At 48.4% G+C, this 14729-nt stretch overlaps 1 protein-coding gene across 1 annotated transcript in view; it reads right to left on the minus strand.

The window, feature by feature from the left end:
• Positions 1-827: 827 nt before the first annotated feature.
• The window catches only part of PIK3CG (phosphatidylinositol-4,5-bisphosphate 3-kinase catalytic subunit gamma), a 53636-nt gene continuing 39734 nt past the window's right edge, over positions 828-14729 (minus strand). The window contains exons 8-11 of the mRNA XM_015409547.1: positions 12242-12372; positions 6004-6115; positions 4231-4388; positions 828-1540 (exon numbers count right to left, since the gene is read on the minus strand). Coding sequence (XP_015265033.1) covers positions 1259-1540; positions 4231-4388; positions 6004-6115; positions 12242-12372 — 683 coding nt within the window. The 3' untranslated portion in view covers positions 828-1258. The remainder of the gene's footprint in view (positions 1541-4230; positions 4389-6003; positions 6116-12241; positions 12373-14729) is intronic.

Genomic DNA, 14729 nt, shown 5'->3' on the forward strand with positions numbered 1-14729 from the left:
GGGGGGGGGCCTAGAGCAGCAGTCTTATGAGGATCAGTTAAAACATTGAGGGCTGTCTACCCTAGAAAAAAGGCAAGTCTGACATGATAGAGGTTTATAAAATTATGCATGAAGTGGAGAGAGTGGACAGCCTCTCCCATAATACCAGAACCCAGGGTCATCCACTGAACCTGAAGGGTGGGAGATTCAGGACAGACAAAAAGAAGTATTTCTTCACACAGCATAGAGTTAATTTGTGGAACTTGCTGCCGCAGAATGTGGTCATGGCTATCAACTTGGAAGGCTTTAAAAGGGGAGTGGACAAATTCATGCAGGACTTGGGTTATCAATGGCTACTCATCATGATGGATATCAACTCCCTCCAGTGCCAGAGGTATGTGTCCTTAAATCAGTTGCTGGGGAGCACAGGCAGAATGATGTTGTTGCAAGTCTTCCTGTTTGTGGGCTTCCTAGGGGTAGCTGGTTGGCCACTGCATGAACGGCTTGGCTAGGTGGGACTTGGGTCTGATCCAGCATGGCTCTTCTTATGTTCTTAATAAGTTGTCAAAAACTTAAATTTGCTACTATTACAAAACAGAGAGATAGTATTTAAAGTACTATTTAGAAGAGACTACATTTTACTACTACAACAAAAGTAGCTCTTAAGGAAGAAAAGGGAAAGTTCTGCTTTTAACGTTATTCACTAGAGAAGACCCTGATGCTGGGAAAGATTGAAGGTCAAAGAAGAAGGGGACGGCAAAGGATGAGATGGTTAGACAGTGTTATTGATGCAACGAACATGAAGTTAAGCAAACTCTGGAGCACGATGGAAAACAGGAGGGCCTGGCGTGATGTGGTCCATGGGATCGCGAAGAGTCGGACTCGACTGTGCGACTGAACAACAACAACATCTCAGAAGGCCAGCTCCCTCCACTGTACTACCTTCAAATGGCTTTTCTATCCTCTGTAAACATCAAAAGTAAGTTAATCACCAAAATATGAAGTAGTACTTCAAGGGGTTCCAACTCATATTTAATGGTGACTAAGGCCAACAGGAAAAATTCAAGGATCAATAAAACTTTGTCTACATTAAATAAATTATCACTGTGTAGAGCCTGCAGCTACAAAAAACTAGATTCTGTACAGAAAGCCATTTTGTTTTTAAGCAGGCAAAAAAAGCTCCCAGAAGCCTACAGACCATCTGAGTTAAAAATTATAATAAGCCCTCAAAAGTTGAAGAAGATTCCTCGCTTGTAGTTGTCTTGTGTACACAGCAGCATCAGGCAGAATGCTTTTCTACCCCTTGTTTGATTCCCAGCACCAGGTGTAGAAACCAATTAAACTGCACCGTCCAGCCTTTGTCCCGACAGACTTCAATCTGGTCCAGGAAATATCTTTTAGCATCTTCATCATTTTTTCCCACCGTCAGGGCATCACGGATGTATTCAATATCTTCTTTGCTAGTTAGCTGAGGCATACCGGTCATTAGCATCATAGAAAACAGGATGATGAGGAGGTTCGTGTGATTCCGAAGAGCCAGATAAGCCCTTACACAGATATCCTATAAAAAGGAGAAGAAAGTTCTCTCGTTACTATGACTGCAAATCAAAGGGCTCAGAAATGCCACTGAGTTCCAAGTGAAGACTCCTTTTTATGTCACCAAGTTGTAGGATGAAGAGGACAGTCTCAGATGGTGCAACATTACATGTGTGTCACTGCCCCATAGGGAGGCAAGAGAAGTAGCACAATGGGGAGAAAAGGGGAGTGCCAGTGAGATGGTCCCCATTGCTGTCTTCGACCTAATGCCTGGCGGAACATCTCTGCCTTGCAAGCCCTGTGGAACTGCATTAAGTCCCACAGGGTGCGGATGTTATTCAGCAGAGAGTTCCACCAGGTGGGAGCCAGGGCAGAGAAGGCCCTGGCTCTGGCGAAGGACAGCTGGACGTCTTTTGGACTGGGGACCACCAGCAGATTGTTCTCTGCAGAGTGCAATGCTCTTCAGGGGACATTCCAGAGGAGGCAGTCCTGGAAATACATGGGTCCCTGACCGCTCAAGGTTTTAAAGGGCAATGACACCCCAGCCAGAAACTCCACACTAGCTGGGCAAGGGGGCACATATAGATGTTAAACAACATCGGAGAGAGGACTGGCCCATGAGGGACCCCACATATTAAGGGGTATCTAATTGACACCCTCTCTCCTTGTGCTACCCTCTGTCCCCAACCTTGAAGAAATGAGGTAAGCCAAAACTACCCCACGGACACCTATGTCAGTGAGGTGGTGGGTCAGAAGATTATGATCAACCGTATCAAACACTGCTGTAAGATCAAGCAGTAACAGCAGCGCTGACCTGCCTCAGTCCAGCTGTCTACAGAGTTCACCCATGAGGGTAACCGGCACCCTCTCTGTCCCATGGCCAGGATGGAAACCAGACTGGAATGGGTCCAGTGCAGATGTGTCATCCAGGAAGTTCTGGAGCTGCTCGGCTATGTATGTCCCTGGAAAAATGAGCTGAAGCACTCAAAGAAACCCTGCACAGATTACCTGTCCATGCTTTGACTGACTGTGCAGGACGGTCCTGCCCCCCAGGGCTGGCATCAACATACCCTGAGGTGGGGCAGCTGCCAAGGTCCAGGGCTTTTGGCAGGGCCCACCGGTACCCGCCATGCACCTCCCCTGCTGCCCACCAACCCCTTCCCCCACTCACTTGCTTTCATGCATTCTGCCATTTGTCATCCCAGCTGTACGCACTGCCAAGCATTGTCAGCGAATGCGCAAATGGGTGGGGCAGGCATCTGTGAGTGCAGCTGAGGAAAGGATACAGAGGCATCTGGGCCAGTGGGTAGGAAGGGAGGCTTGGGGGCAGTGTTCCCTCTAAGCTGAGTTAGTGTGACCTAGCTCACAGTTTTTTTAGCCTTCAGCTCACACATTTTTTACTTTGCTCTGGAAGGATGGCTCCAGAGCAAACTAATCTATGCAGCAGCCAAATCACCTGCTCACAACTTTAGTGCCAGTGGCTCACAAAGTAGAATTTTTGCTCACAGGACTCCACAGCTTAGAGGGAGCATTGCTTGGGGGGGGCTGGTGCTGGGCAGAGGTGAGGGGGTACCCTGGACACTCTCTACCCAGAGTCCCCCCAAATTTGGAACTGGCCCTGTTGTACCCCCCCCCCCATCTCTCCCGAGTTGTCAGCATAGAGCGGACGTGCTGGAGAAGTATCCATGCACTTGGTCCCTCCCTATAATGAACAATATTCAAAAAGTAGAGTTTCCGATCGGGGGAAGGAAGTAGATGCGTCTTCTGCACATTTGCTCCATGCAGAATTGGCAATTGTGAGGAGGCACAGGGTGGAGCCAGCGCACCTGTGCCCACTCTTTCTCCTCATGCAGTCAGTCAACAAGCAGGTGGGTTGTGTGTACAGTGCTAGAGTGTGCCAGGATTCAGAGTCAGCAGAGGAATATTCAACCTCAAGTGACATCAGGTGTTGTGTACTGGGTTCAATGTGTAGTGAAGACAGACGCTGAGTGATTAGCAGCTCATACTTTACTGGCACACAACACAACAACGAACAAACAGTCGAACGACCAACTATATACAGTCCCCGGTTGCCACCTACAGGTCCCATTGGTGGGTTTGAACTTCCCGCCACAGTTCCTATAGGTGCTGACTAGGAGTCTCGGGATCCTAGTCCCCATTGTTCTTTTGGAGCCAAGCTCCGGTCACATACCGCTGGCGCCTAGTGGCGGTCAGTGGACATAACATCAGGGGAGGCGTGGAGCCTTGCTGCTGTGAGATAACCTGCTCCTATCTGTTATTTTTTAAAAATTCAAGAGTAATACATGGTCTACCATCAGACAGAGAGAAGCACACAACCGTCAGAGAATTTATTCTTTCAGAAGCTCATCATTTCCTTTCTCCACCATCTTGTGTCTATTAGATTAAATGTTAGCAGACAGAGATCTTGTTTACTTTGTTTTACAAAGTGGATGGTAACATGTAGTTCTTTTGAGTCTGCTGCACTTCATTCCTAAAAAAAATCATCCCCACCAGTGTTCCCTCTGAGCGTGGGATGCCCCGCTCAGCAGCAATCTGGAGCCACACAGGGTCTGGCACTGCCCATTGCCCATTTTAAGATTACAGCTGTTACATTCTGCTCAGGGTGTGAACTGCTCTGCTCAGTGTATGGGGGGAAATTAGAGGGGGGATCAGAGAGAACACGGGTCTCCACTCACTCGCATGATGCTTCCTTACCTGAAAATTCTGAAAGTGGGGGCTTGTTTTCTTCCCAGAGGTTCCCATGACAAAAAGAAAATCTGGAGTCAACACAAACGGAACTCTTTCTTTATTAATTCCAAGGAAGCTTTTGTAATTTCCAAGGATATGGCCAAAATCGATATGAAAGAGATTACCTTAGGAAAAAGAAATTGGTATTACAAGACTGACTCATTAAAAATTTTTTGGACTGAATATAATTTCCACCAGTACATCTAATATGACTTCTTTCAAAACCTTCAGCCTCTCCTCCATATTTACCTTTCTAATGAAGTCGTTCTCTACTTTTGTCATAATCTCCTTTTTCCGTAATCTAAAATCTGCACTCTGCAGGTATTGCCTCCTGTTTTGTGTTTGTAAGGATCTCAGAGGATAAAGTTAGACCTCACATTCTAAAGGTGGCAGAAGCCATCCGTGGCAGCTCTGCCGCTCCATTAACAGACATGCATTATTCTCTCTGGAGAGGAGCGTCAGAAAAAATGAACTAATCCAAGCTTAAATGGGGGGGGGGGGGGCTAGCTCTGAGACACACCTCTAGTATCCATGAGTGCAACAAGATACTTCCCTTCCCCAAGCCATGGAGCAGTTTATTGAAAAGAAGGTGAACGAGGATTGTCTAAAAAATAGGCTTCGATTATACGCACAATTAGACCCGACATAGGTGTGAATGCCGGCGGATTTAAAGGGCGCGATCAGGCAACAACATCTGGGAAGCACCCCACAGCCGTTGGCAACCCGTTCTGCTCCACCACAGAAGGGGAGTTAAAAGACACCAGGGAAAATCTGGTAGTTAACAGTTTGTGACAGGTCATGTACGGACTTTCCCATGTCTGATAACTCCAAAGCGCTCTCATGGCGTCGGGATGGTCTGATCAGGCCATCCCAACTCCATGCTGTTGTTTTCCCCCCCTTCGCAGTATGCACTTCATCGCAAACTCCATAGGAAGCCCTCGGTGCAGAGGTGCGATCAATCCCTTCGTTAAGCGCATAGGGAAAAAGCAGCACAACCCCCCCCCCGACTCACCCGCAGTTGCATCTGATCACACACTGACGGACTGCAGGTCAAATTCCTCTGGAGGAAATAGCCTCGCTTCCCCACTGTTCTTTCTGGCGTGTGTGACTGCAACCATATAACGAGCCAATTCTATTTTTAAAAAAACAGTCACACTGTTCCTTCTAAGCTGAGTTAGTGTGAGTTAGCTCAGTGTTTTAGCCTCCGGCTCACACATTTTCGTCTTAGCTCAGGAAGGATGGCTCAAGAGCAACCTAATTTATGCGGTAGCCAAATCGCTCGCTCACAACTTTAATGCCAGTAGCTCACAACACAGAATTTTTGCTTGCAAGACTCCACAGCTTAGAGGGAACAATAGCAGGAACTGAGATGCCTGTTCTGTAGATCAAAGGAGTCTGAACTAACAAAGCAGAATCTCACACTGCAGGCATAAAATCCTGTCCCTGTCCCCCAACAAGTAACAGAATGAAATAAGACACTCTGCTAAACTGTAGAGGAACACAATCCAGAATATCATGCAGAAACTATCCAATGACGAAACACGTTGCATCGATAACCAAGATCAGTCTTAACCCAAGGCTCCAACTTGATTTAAGTTGCAGCATTTTAAAAAGAGCTCCAGGAAAGTGGAAAGCAAAGATTCACCCATATTAACTAGCAACTGGGGGGGGGGGGGCTTAGCCCCCAAACCCAATTTTACCTGAAACATCTGCTGCATATAAAAACATCAACACACTCACCTGACTCTGTAATCATAATATTGTCATTGTGCCTGTCTCCGATTCCAAGTACAAAGGTCGCCACACAGTAACCAGCACAAGAGTACACAAATCTTTCCACCGCTGCCTGAAACTAATAATTTAAAGAAAGCAGCTATAGCAAGGAGGGTAAACGTGCAGGGTAGTTCAAAATCCACTTGACTTCCCCCGAAGTTTCCAACTTTAGTGCTGATTTTCATCCATTCAAGGACATAACTTTTTTAAAAACCACAGATCAACAGTTATATAAAACTTTCTGTTTTCAAAAGACCGAGATCCCACACTAGCATTGTCACCTTGAAGATTTAATGGCGGTGGTTGTGACTGTTTTAAGAGGGATCAAACAGGACAGAGAGGCTAACAGAACAGCTGCCCAAAAGATAATGGCAAGTCTTTATCACATCCCAAGTCAGACTCAAATTGATCCCATTTTAAACAGAATATAAAGCACCATTTACTATGACAATTGGTTTACAGTCTATGTTCATTTACATTTTCATATATGTGTGCAATCAATGAAGACGAAAGGGGGCCGCACCAAGGCACCAAGGCCGCACCAAGGCACCCTGCCCTCCCTCCTTTAAAAGAACAGGTGAATTTCTTTGATACATTGACTAATACTGGGGACTGGGTAAAATAAGGAGGCAATTAGTTTTCAATAAATGAGAAAGCAAGAAAATATACAAACACACACCAAGCAGTCCCACTATTCCATATCAATCCTAGATTCCACACCCACTTATTATTAGTGAAATTGTCAAACCTGCAAAACAGTTCATGATCAGTTATACGTATAGCATTTATATTATATTATATGAGATAAGGAGAAGGCAAATGTCTAGAGGATACCCAATTCAGGTCTGGAGAGAGATGAGAGACAAACAGGGTTGCCAGGTCCACCTGGCCACCGGTGGGGGATGAGGGGTAGGGTTACCAACTTCAGGTTGGGAAACTCCTGGAGATTTTGGGATGGAGCCTGGGATGGGCAGGGACATGAGTGGGGCACAATGCCGCAGAACCCCCTCCCCAAAGCATACATTTTCTCTAGGGGAACTGAACTTCATAGCTTGGAGAGGAGCTGTAATTCCAGGGGATCCCCAGGTCCCAGCTGGAGCCTGGCCTCCCTACCAAGCCAGTGAGCCCCAGTTCTGCTACAGCCCAACACCACAGCAAGCCAGCTCTCTTCATGGATGGAGAAAGGAGAGAAAAGCCCTTCCTTTGTAGTGCAAACGTACCAGGTTGTTCTTGTCCTATCTGCTGCTGAAGCCCGGGAAAGGAAGCTAGATGGCCTGAATGGGAGGGAAGGGGAAAACCTTCTCTCCCTGCCCAAGCAGCGCTCCAGACATGAGAAAGCTGGCTGACGCATGCAAGGAAAGAAAAAACATTCCCTTTCCAACCAAATCTGTTGGATTTTTCTTGTCTGTTGCAGCCTTGGATGAAAGCAAGCTGGCTGTCTTGAATGGGAGGAGACAGAAAAGCCCTTCTCTCCCCACCTGAAACCTGCCTGCTGCTTCTCCAAGTGCTGCTGCTACAGTTCAGGACCAAAGCAAAACTGACTGGTCTGGGGGGTGGGGGTAGGAAAGAAAAGGAAGGTGGGTGACGGCAGTAAAGGTGGAGAGTGGAGAGGAGATTATGGAATGGCCTGGGACTGAACAGTCCAGAGAAACCCTTCCTTCTCTTCTTCGCACCTTGGGAATCACCCTTCTCTTCTCCTTCTCGCTCAGGCTTCCTATTTTGTTTTGGTTTTATGGTCTGTTTCACCTCCCCTTTCTCCTTCAGTGGGGGGAAGTCATCCAGGAAGTGGTTAGGCCACACCTCTGCTCGCTCGGATAGGCTATGCACATTTCTTTTGTTGCGTGGCTCCTATTGGAGGGACCTAGGCTGACCTCTCCAGTTCCTGCATAGCCTTGAGCTTGGTAGGTCGTCTGGAGCTCCAGCTCCAAGCCAGAAAGCACACAAAAATTAAAATAAAATAAAGGGGAAAACTTCCTTTGGAAAAGAAAGAAAAGAGAAGAGCCAAGCTCAAGCTCAGCCTACCTTTGCTTGTAGGCGGCAAGACAACGAAAACATCAGGGGGCACGGATAGAAGGCACCTGAGGATGTTCCAGGACACAAAGAAGAAGAAACAGCCCCCTCCCCCGTCTGAGGCTTCGGATGGTGAGGCCTTGGCCAGAGCAGACGCCTCCCGGGAGCTGCAACCTCTTATCTCCGAGGCTTTGGGGGTCAGGTTGCAGCAGGACTAGCAGCAGGAAGCCACGGCGTTGCAAAGGAGTGCAAGGGAGGAATCAGCAGCGCCGGGGCGATCGAGGGCACGGGGCAGGCAGGCCCCCGCTCCCCCTCAGCAGAAGTAAGATGGCGGTGCGGGAGCCAGAGGTGCTGTCGGGCAGGTTGAGCGGTCTGAGCCTGTAGACGCCCGCTCCCTACAGTGCCCAAAGAAGAGAACGGCCAAGAAATAGGCTGGCACCAGCGCACGCAGAAAAGAAGGACGCAGCGGGAAAGCGAAAGGCGCAGTGAGCCCATGTGGTGGCCCATTCTAACGGGGGGAGGCCCAGCCAGGAGCGGCACCAACAGAGGAGAGCCAGAGCCAATCCGGGGGCAGAGCTTAGACCTTTGGGGAGGTATGGGGGCGGCAGGACTCTGGGGGGCAGGCTAGCTTCCTACAGACACGTTTTCCCCTTCAACTGCAGCAGGCGCAGGGCCCAGGTGGGATGGCGCCTGGCCCATTCTTGCCCCCGCCGTTTCTGCCAGCCCCAGCATGGATGTGCCCCATTCTAGGAGGACCTTGGACAGCCCCTAGTTGGCCACAGGGTGTGGGGAGCCAAGGGGATGGGGCAGCAGCTCCAGGGCAACCCCCTGCCAAGCAGGCAAGCCAGGACCCCAGGGAAAGGTCATCCTCAAGGGGCTCCACACAGCAGAGAACTCATCCTTCATCGGTTTCCTGCTCATCTTCAGGCTCTCGGTTCCCCATAGCCAAACAGAGGACTAAGGTCCATGAGGCACCAGATCCCTCTGAAGCATCAGGAGCGTCTGAGGGAGAGGATGCCTGCTCTCATGTCAGTAGGACCAGGTGATCGGGGCAACCAGTGCCCAAGGATGTTCCCAGTAGAGGGTGTATTCACAGCATTACTTCTGAGCAGGCAAATATTGAATCCACCTTCCCCTCCTTGGGTGGCATCACCAAAAAAGATGAAGGGTAATGGTCAGGGGATGAGGCGGAGATAAAACCTACCTCATCCAGATTCTTCCAGATTGAGCATTTCAAAAGATTGTTAACAAAGGTAATTTTCACACTGTACTACCAGATAGAAGTGACTGAGAAACCTAGATCGTCAGTGTCTGTGAACCTTGACTCCAGAGGTTTTAAGAAACCAGTCAAGATACAGACCTTCTCGCCTTTCCCTGACCTTTTTTGGATGACATCATGAAAGCAGAGTGGGCCAACCCAGGGGGTAGGAACTCTCTGTTGTCGGTAGTGAAGCACCTGTACTCCTTCCCAGAGGAGACCATGGAGGACCTGAACGTACATGAAGCCATATCGCTGGCGATACGCACTGTGGCAGCCCTATCAAACTTCACAAGAGCCATCGTCATATGGGTGGATAATCTCCAGGATCCAGAGTTCTCATTGCTGGACCTGAGAAGGTCGCTACTGAAGATGAAGTGGGCAACAGAGTTTGCTTCAGACGCGTCCCAGGACAACATTCAATTCGGCGCCAGGGCTCAAGCGGCGAACATCATCATCTGCCGGCATATATGGCTCAAGCACTGGAAGGTGGACACGTTGTCAAAAAGTAACCTGGCTACAGAGAAGTTCTCTGGCAGGCTTTTGTTCGGAGAATCAAATCTCGACAAGGTGCCGGTGGAGACTAGGGAGAAGAAGAAGGTCATGCCGTCCTCCTCCTATCGCAGGGAGAGAGACCATAAGAACAGATCTTCTCATTCCTTTCGTGGTTTCCACAACCCAGGCTGGGAGCGAGACAGCAGGGAACACAAGGTGTGCAGAACCTTCAGGTATGGTGCCAGATCCAACGCCAAGCAAACACCTTTATTCAGAGCGTCAGGTCCAAAATTTGCAGGCACCATGTGGCACAGGGAAGGTGGACTACAGCCGAGGCAAGTCACAGCATCAACTGGCTGGAGCTACACGCAGTCGGGATGGCACTGAAAGCCTTAAAGCAGCATGTACAGAATCACCGCGTTCTGATACACATCAACCAGCAAGGCGGTACCAGATCAAAGTCCCTCTTCATGGAGGCCAGGAGTATGCATAGATGGGCAGTGAGGAACCTCGCAAGCATCCAGACGGAATACTTGGGGGATCCGCCCAACCGCCAGGCAGACTGGCTGAGAAGAGAGGACCTGGACCCCGAGTAATGGGCCTTGAGCAAGGAAGTTTTCATCGAAATAGAGCAAAGATTTGGGACCCCTGTGATGGACCTCCTGGCGAGTTCAAAGAACCATTAGATCAGCCGGTACCTGTCCAGGTACCAGGACCCAACAGCGGAAGGATCCAACGCTCTGTATCAACTGTGGCTGGAAGGCCTCCTGTACGCCTTCCCCCCCCCACAACACTAATAGGCAAAGTAGTGTTCGTGACCCTCCATGGGCACCTTGGATTGGGGCAGAGTGAAGGTAATGTGATTGGCTGGTTGAGGTGGAAGAACGGAGTTCGCCTTGGGAAGACAGGATGGATCCATCCTCAGGGAGACCGAATCCCGTTGGAATATGCACAACTCTTTCCTAGCCAATAGGGCCACTAATTCTGAGACCCTCCTGGCCGAGGTCACGGCCACAAGAAAGGCCACCCTCCATGATAGGAGACGCAGCTCTGTCGTTTTCATCGATTCTAATGGTGGTCTCGTCAATGCATGCAGCACCTTGGAGAGGTTCCATGTGGTGAACCTGTGTCTGACTGGAGTGGCCATTTGGGTTACTCCTAACAGGAACTTCTTCACGTACTTGCTAGAGTACACATTCCACCGCATCTTATCTCCTAAGCCTGCATGGTTGGCTGCCACCTTCAGGACAAATTGTTATTGTTACCCTAGGGGTAAAATGAAAACAGATACTGCCAGATGAGGGTGTCTTAGCTAGCTCAATGTGTGTGTGTGTGTGTGTGTGTGTTGTGTGTGTTATTCTGTGCTAGTGTGCAAGAAAATATTTTAAACCAATATTCATTCTAAAATGATGCAAGGAGGTAATGTCAGTTCACATAAAGCACAATCCTAGCCAAAATAATTAGCTTCACCACCTGCAACAGCCATTTTGTGGTTGGCTCCACCCCCTCTGGCAGCCTTTTGGCAGTTGCACCCACCATGTGTCAAAATTCCAGTGATGTCTGCAAGCTCAGAAAAGCTGGTGAGCCTTGGTTTAAAGTAATGCCCCCTCACAGGAAAGTCCAAGGAACTGCCACACAAGCACCACTTTGATCATTTATGATGATCCTTGAGCTAAATCAGAAGGTGGCTTAAAAAAACTGGGCCATACTGTATGTTCCCCTACTTTTCCTGAGGGCTCTTTTTGTAGCAGGAACTCCTTTGCATATTAGGCCACCCCCCCTAATGTAGCCAATCCTCCAAGAGCTTACAGAGCTCTTCTTACAGGAGCTACTGTAAGCTCTTGGAGGATTGGGTACAGTAGAGGTGTGTCGCTTAATATGCAAATGAGTACCTGCTACAAAAAGTGCCCTTGGGAAAACAGAGCTATACTTTGAGATACATCCTATGTTTTGAACATTTCTACAATCCCAAGGGTCTGATGCAAAAAGCATGCTTCCTTCTTATTTTCCCTGGTACAGTTTTCCCTTCTGGCTCTCACAATAGTTCAGTGAATATTCTTCCTTTCAAGGGACAGCAATTTAATCTGTTGCAAGCACTGCAATCACTAAGTGTAATTAAAATTACAGCTATATTCTCCTCCTCCCATTAAATTTCAAATTGAAAATATCAAGGGGCAATAAAACACTAGCAAAGAATGTATGTTCCACCTAAGTGGATTAAAAGAAATCTTTATATTATCATATATGCATTGTACACTTGATACAAAGACAGAGAGAACCACACACTGACGTTCTGGAATCCTTTTAAATGGGAATCAAGTGAATTCATACGGGGGGGGGGGGGGGCTCATTGCTATCCAATTCCAAACACCATATTTTCCCATACAGACAAAACAAGTGTCCTAAACAGAAAAGCAGGATAGACAGGCCAATCATGCTTACCTTTTCTTCAATTATACATTTCTCCTTGAGCCACTGGTTTAGGATTTCATCCTTAAATGCTCCCGTGTTTCCAACTGTGCTTTGCTGGATTTTAGCAATTGTCGTAGCATCTTTTACAATCTCTATCATTCCTATAAAAGGAAAACGTGACATTCTCATCATATAGCCTTCCTTAATGCTTTCAAATGGAAGAAATGTTAAAGGATAACCTATACGTTGAAATACAAAATGTTATGTTTCTTCTGCAGTTTAGGCCTTTCATAGTACCGTCAGGCCCCAAGTTCTCCTCCTCTCTCTCTACATTTGATTCTCTAGCCACTTGACAGGCTGTTCTTCGATTTCCCCATGTAGGACCACAGGGTTACACTTTTAGGTTTTATTTTTTTAAGTACTACACATTTATTGGACTTTTGCTACAAATACCAAAAAATCTGTGTTTTCAGCTTTCCTCCTTTGCTTAGTCCTATCCCTGTTAACTAAACACCTTTCCAAGACATATCATGATATTCTCACACAGTGGTAGAGCAGAGCTAGCCCTGAACCTTGCCCCATACCACGGTCTTTGTGAGGCCCCACCTGCTGGATCCCGAGCCTCTACTGAGCCATTTCCCCCTGCTTTTTGGAAGGACCTGGGGCTAGTGCTCACATGTAAAGAACAAGGTCACGATGACTCCTGCCCGTCTTTACACCCACACTGAGAGGGAGAAGCTGGACAAAGAGGTACAACTAGTCAATGCCAGAGAGAACATAATACAGAAAGGCTTAAGTGATCCCCCCCATCATGCAATAGCTCTCCCTTGCCTTCCCTTTTTCCATGGCTCTTTCTGCAACCATCTGTTTCCCCGCTGCTTTTCTGCAGCCACGTCAGAACATTTATCTCCCTCTGCATTGCATCGTGCTTTCATTTTCCTTGTGAATCAGGTTGTTTTGGAGCTTCTGCATAGTTTTATGGCTATTTAGCATTGACTTCACAGTCATTATGGTGCTGCCCTGGGGTATGTGAATGTGGCTTCGGACCAGACCTTTTGCCTCTTCCGCTTCTGATTTGGAGGGAATAATAAGCAGACGACTACACGCAGCTATAGTCATCTCCGCTCATCCCCCTGTCCCTATTTCCTCTTCTATTTAATTTTCACCTAGCACACAACTTGGAAGGCAGGTAAAGAGGCAGCCTAGGGAGGTCCTCTGTGAGTTTGAAGATTCAAGCTTGGGGGGGGGATTTGACACACTCCTCCCCCCTCCTCCCTTTGCATATTGACCCTAGGGAGGGCTCCTTTCCCCCCTTCCCCAAAGCCAATTTGCACACAACTTGGAGGGCAGATAGAGGGGTGGCCCGGGGAGGTCCTCTGCGGGTTTGATGCTTCTAGCTTGCAAGGGTTTTTTTTTGACACACTCCTTCCCCCTTCGGCCATTGGACCCTAGGAAAAGATCTTTTCCCCCTTGCCCAAGACCAATCTGCAGACAGCAATCTGCAAGTAAAGGAGCAGCCCAGGGAGGTCCCCTGTGAGTTTGATGCTTCTAGCTTGCAGGGAGGCTGTTTGACACACTCCCCCCTTGCACATTGGTCCCATTTGATTTTTTTTTAAATTTAAAACCCTTGGGATGCCACCCCTCCCGACAGACCAGCCAGCGAGCCGCAGAGCTGGCCTCCCTCTATGGGTTGTGCATGCCTGGAGTAGCCCAGCAGCAGCTAAACAAAGTGGGTGGGAGAGCATGGGGGAGAGGAAGGAAAGGGGAGTGTGCAGTGTGCCCCCTCCCTTGCTCATGCACTTGGCCAAGTCAGCGGCGACTGGATGCCCCCTCCACAGGTCACAAGTGACATTAACCACAATTAAGCAAAAAATGTGGGGTTTGGTTGTAGATGCAGAATGCATACACAAAAGCAAGCTGGAAAAAAAGGAATACCGCAGAGGGCAGAGACACAAAATAGGAAGTTAACCTTAAAGGCTCGACTGCTTGGATTCTCTGGAGTAGACTACAGTGCGCTGTTAGTGCAGAAAGGGCCCATGGCTGGCAGAGTCTTCAGTGCTCCATGCATGTGCTCCCAGTGCAGAGTCCCTGTCCATGAAAGCTCTCCCTGAGAAACTGATCTTTCATGAGTAAATTGGGCTCTGGACTACAAACCCAGATAAGGAGCTTTAAAGGATGGATGAGGCAGCTATGCTAAGTGAGGAGAAAGAAGGGGAGAGTATATGTGGGGAGGGAAGGGTCTCTAAACCTGCTTGTATGTTTCTCCCTATGAACCACTTCCTGGTGCTCAGTTTCCATTTCCTGACCCAGCTCTCTGGGTCTGCTACATAACATAAGAACATAAGAGACGCCAATGTTGGATCAGGCCAAAGGCCCATCCAGTCCAACACTCTGTGTCACACAGTGGCCAGAAATACCAGTGCCATCAGGAGGTCCACCAGTGGGGCCAGGACATTAGAAGCCCTCCCACTGTTGACCCCCCCCAAGCACCAAGAAGACAGAGCATCACTTGCCCCAG

The sequence above is a fragment of the Gekko japonicus genome, unplaced genomic scaffold (assembly GCF_001447785.1).
Source record: "Gekko japonicus isolate JY-2015 unplaced genomic scaffold, Gekko_japonicus_V1.1 scaffold1374, whole genome shotgun sequence".
Lineage (NCBI taxonomy): Eukaryota > Metazoa > Chordata > Lepidosauria > Squamata > Gekkonidae > Gekko > Gekko japonicus.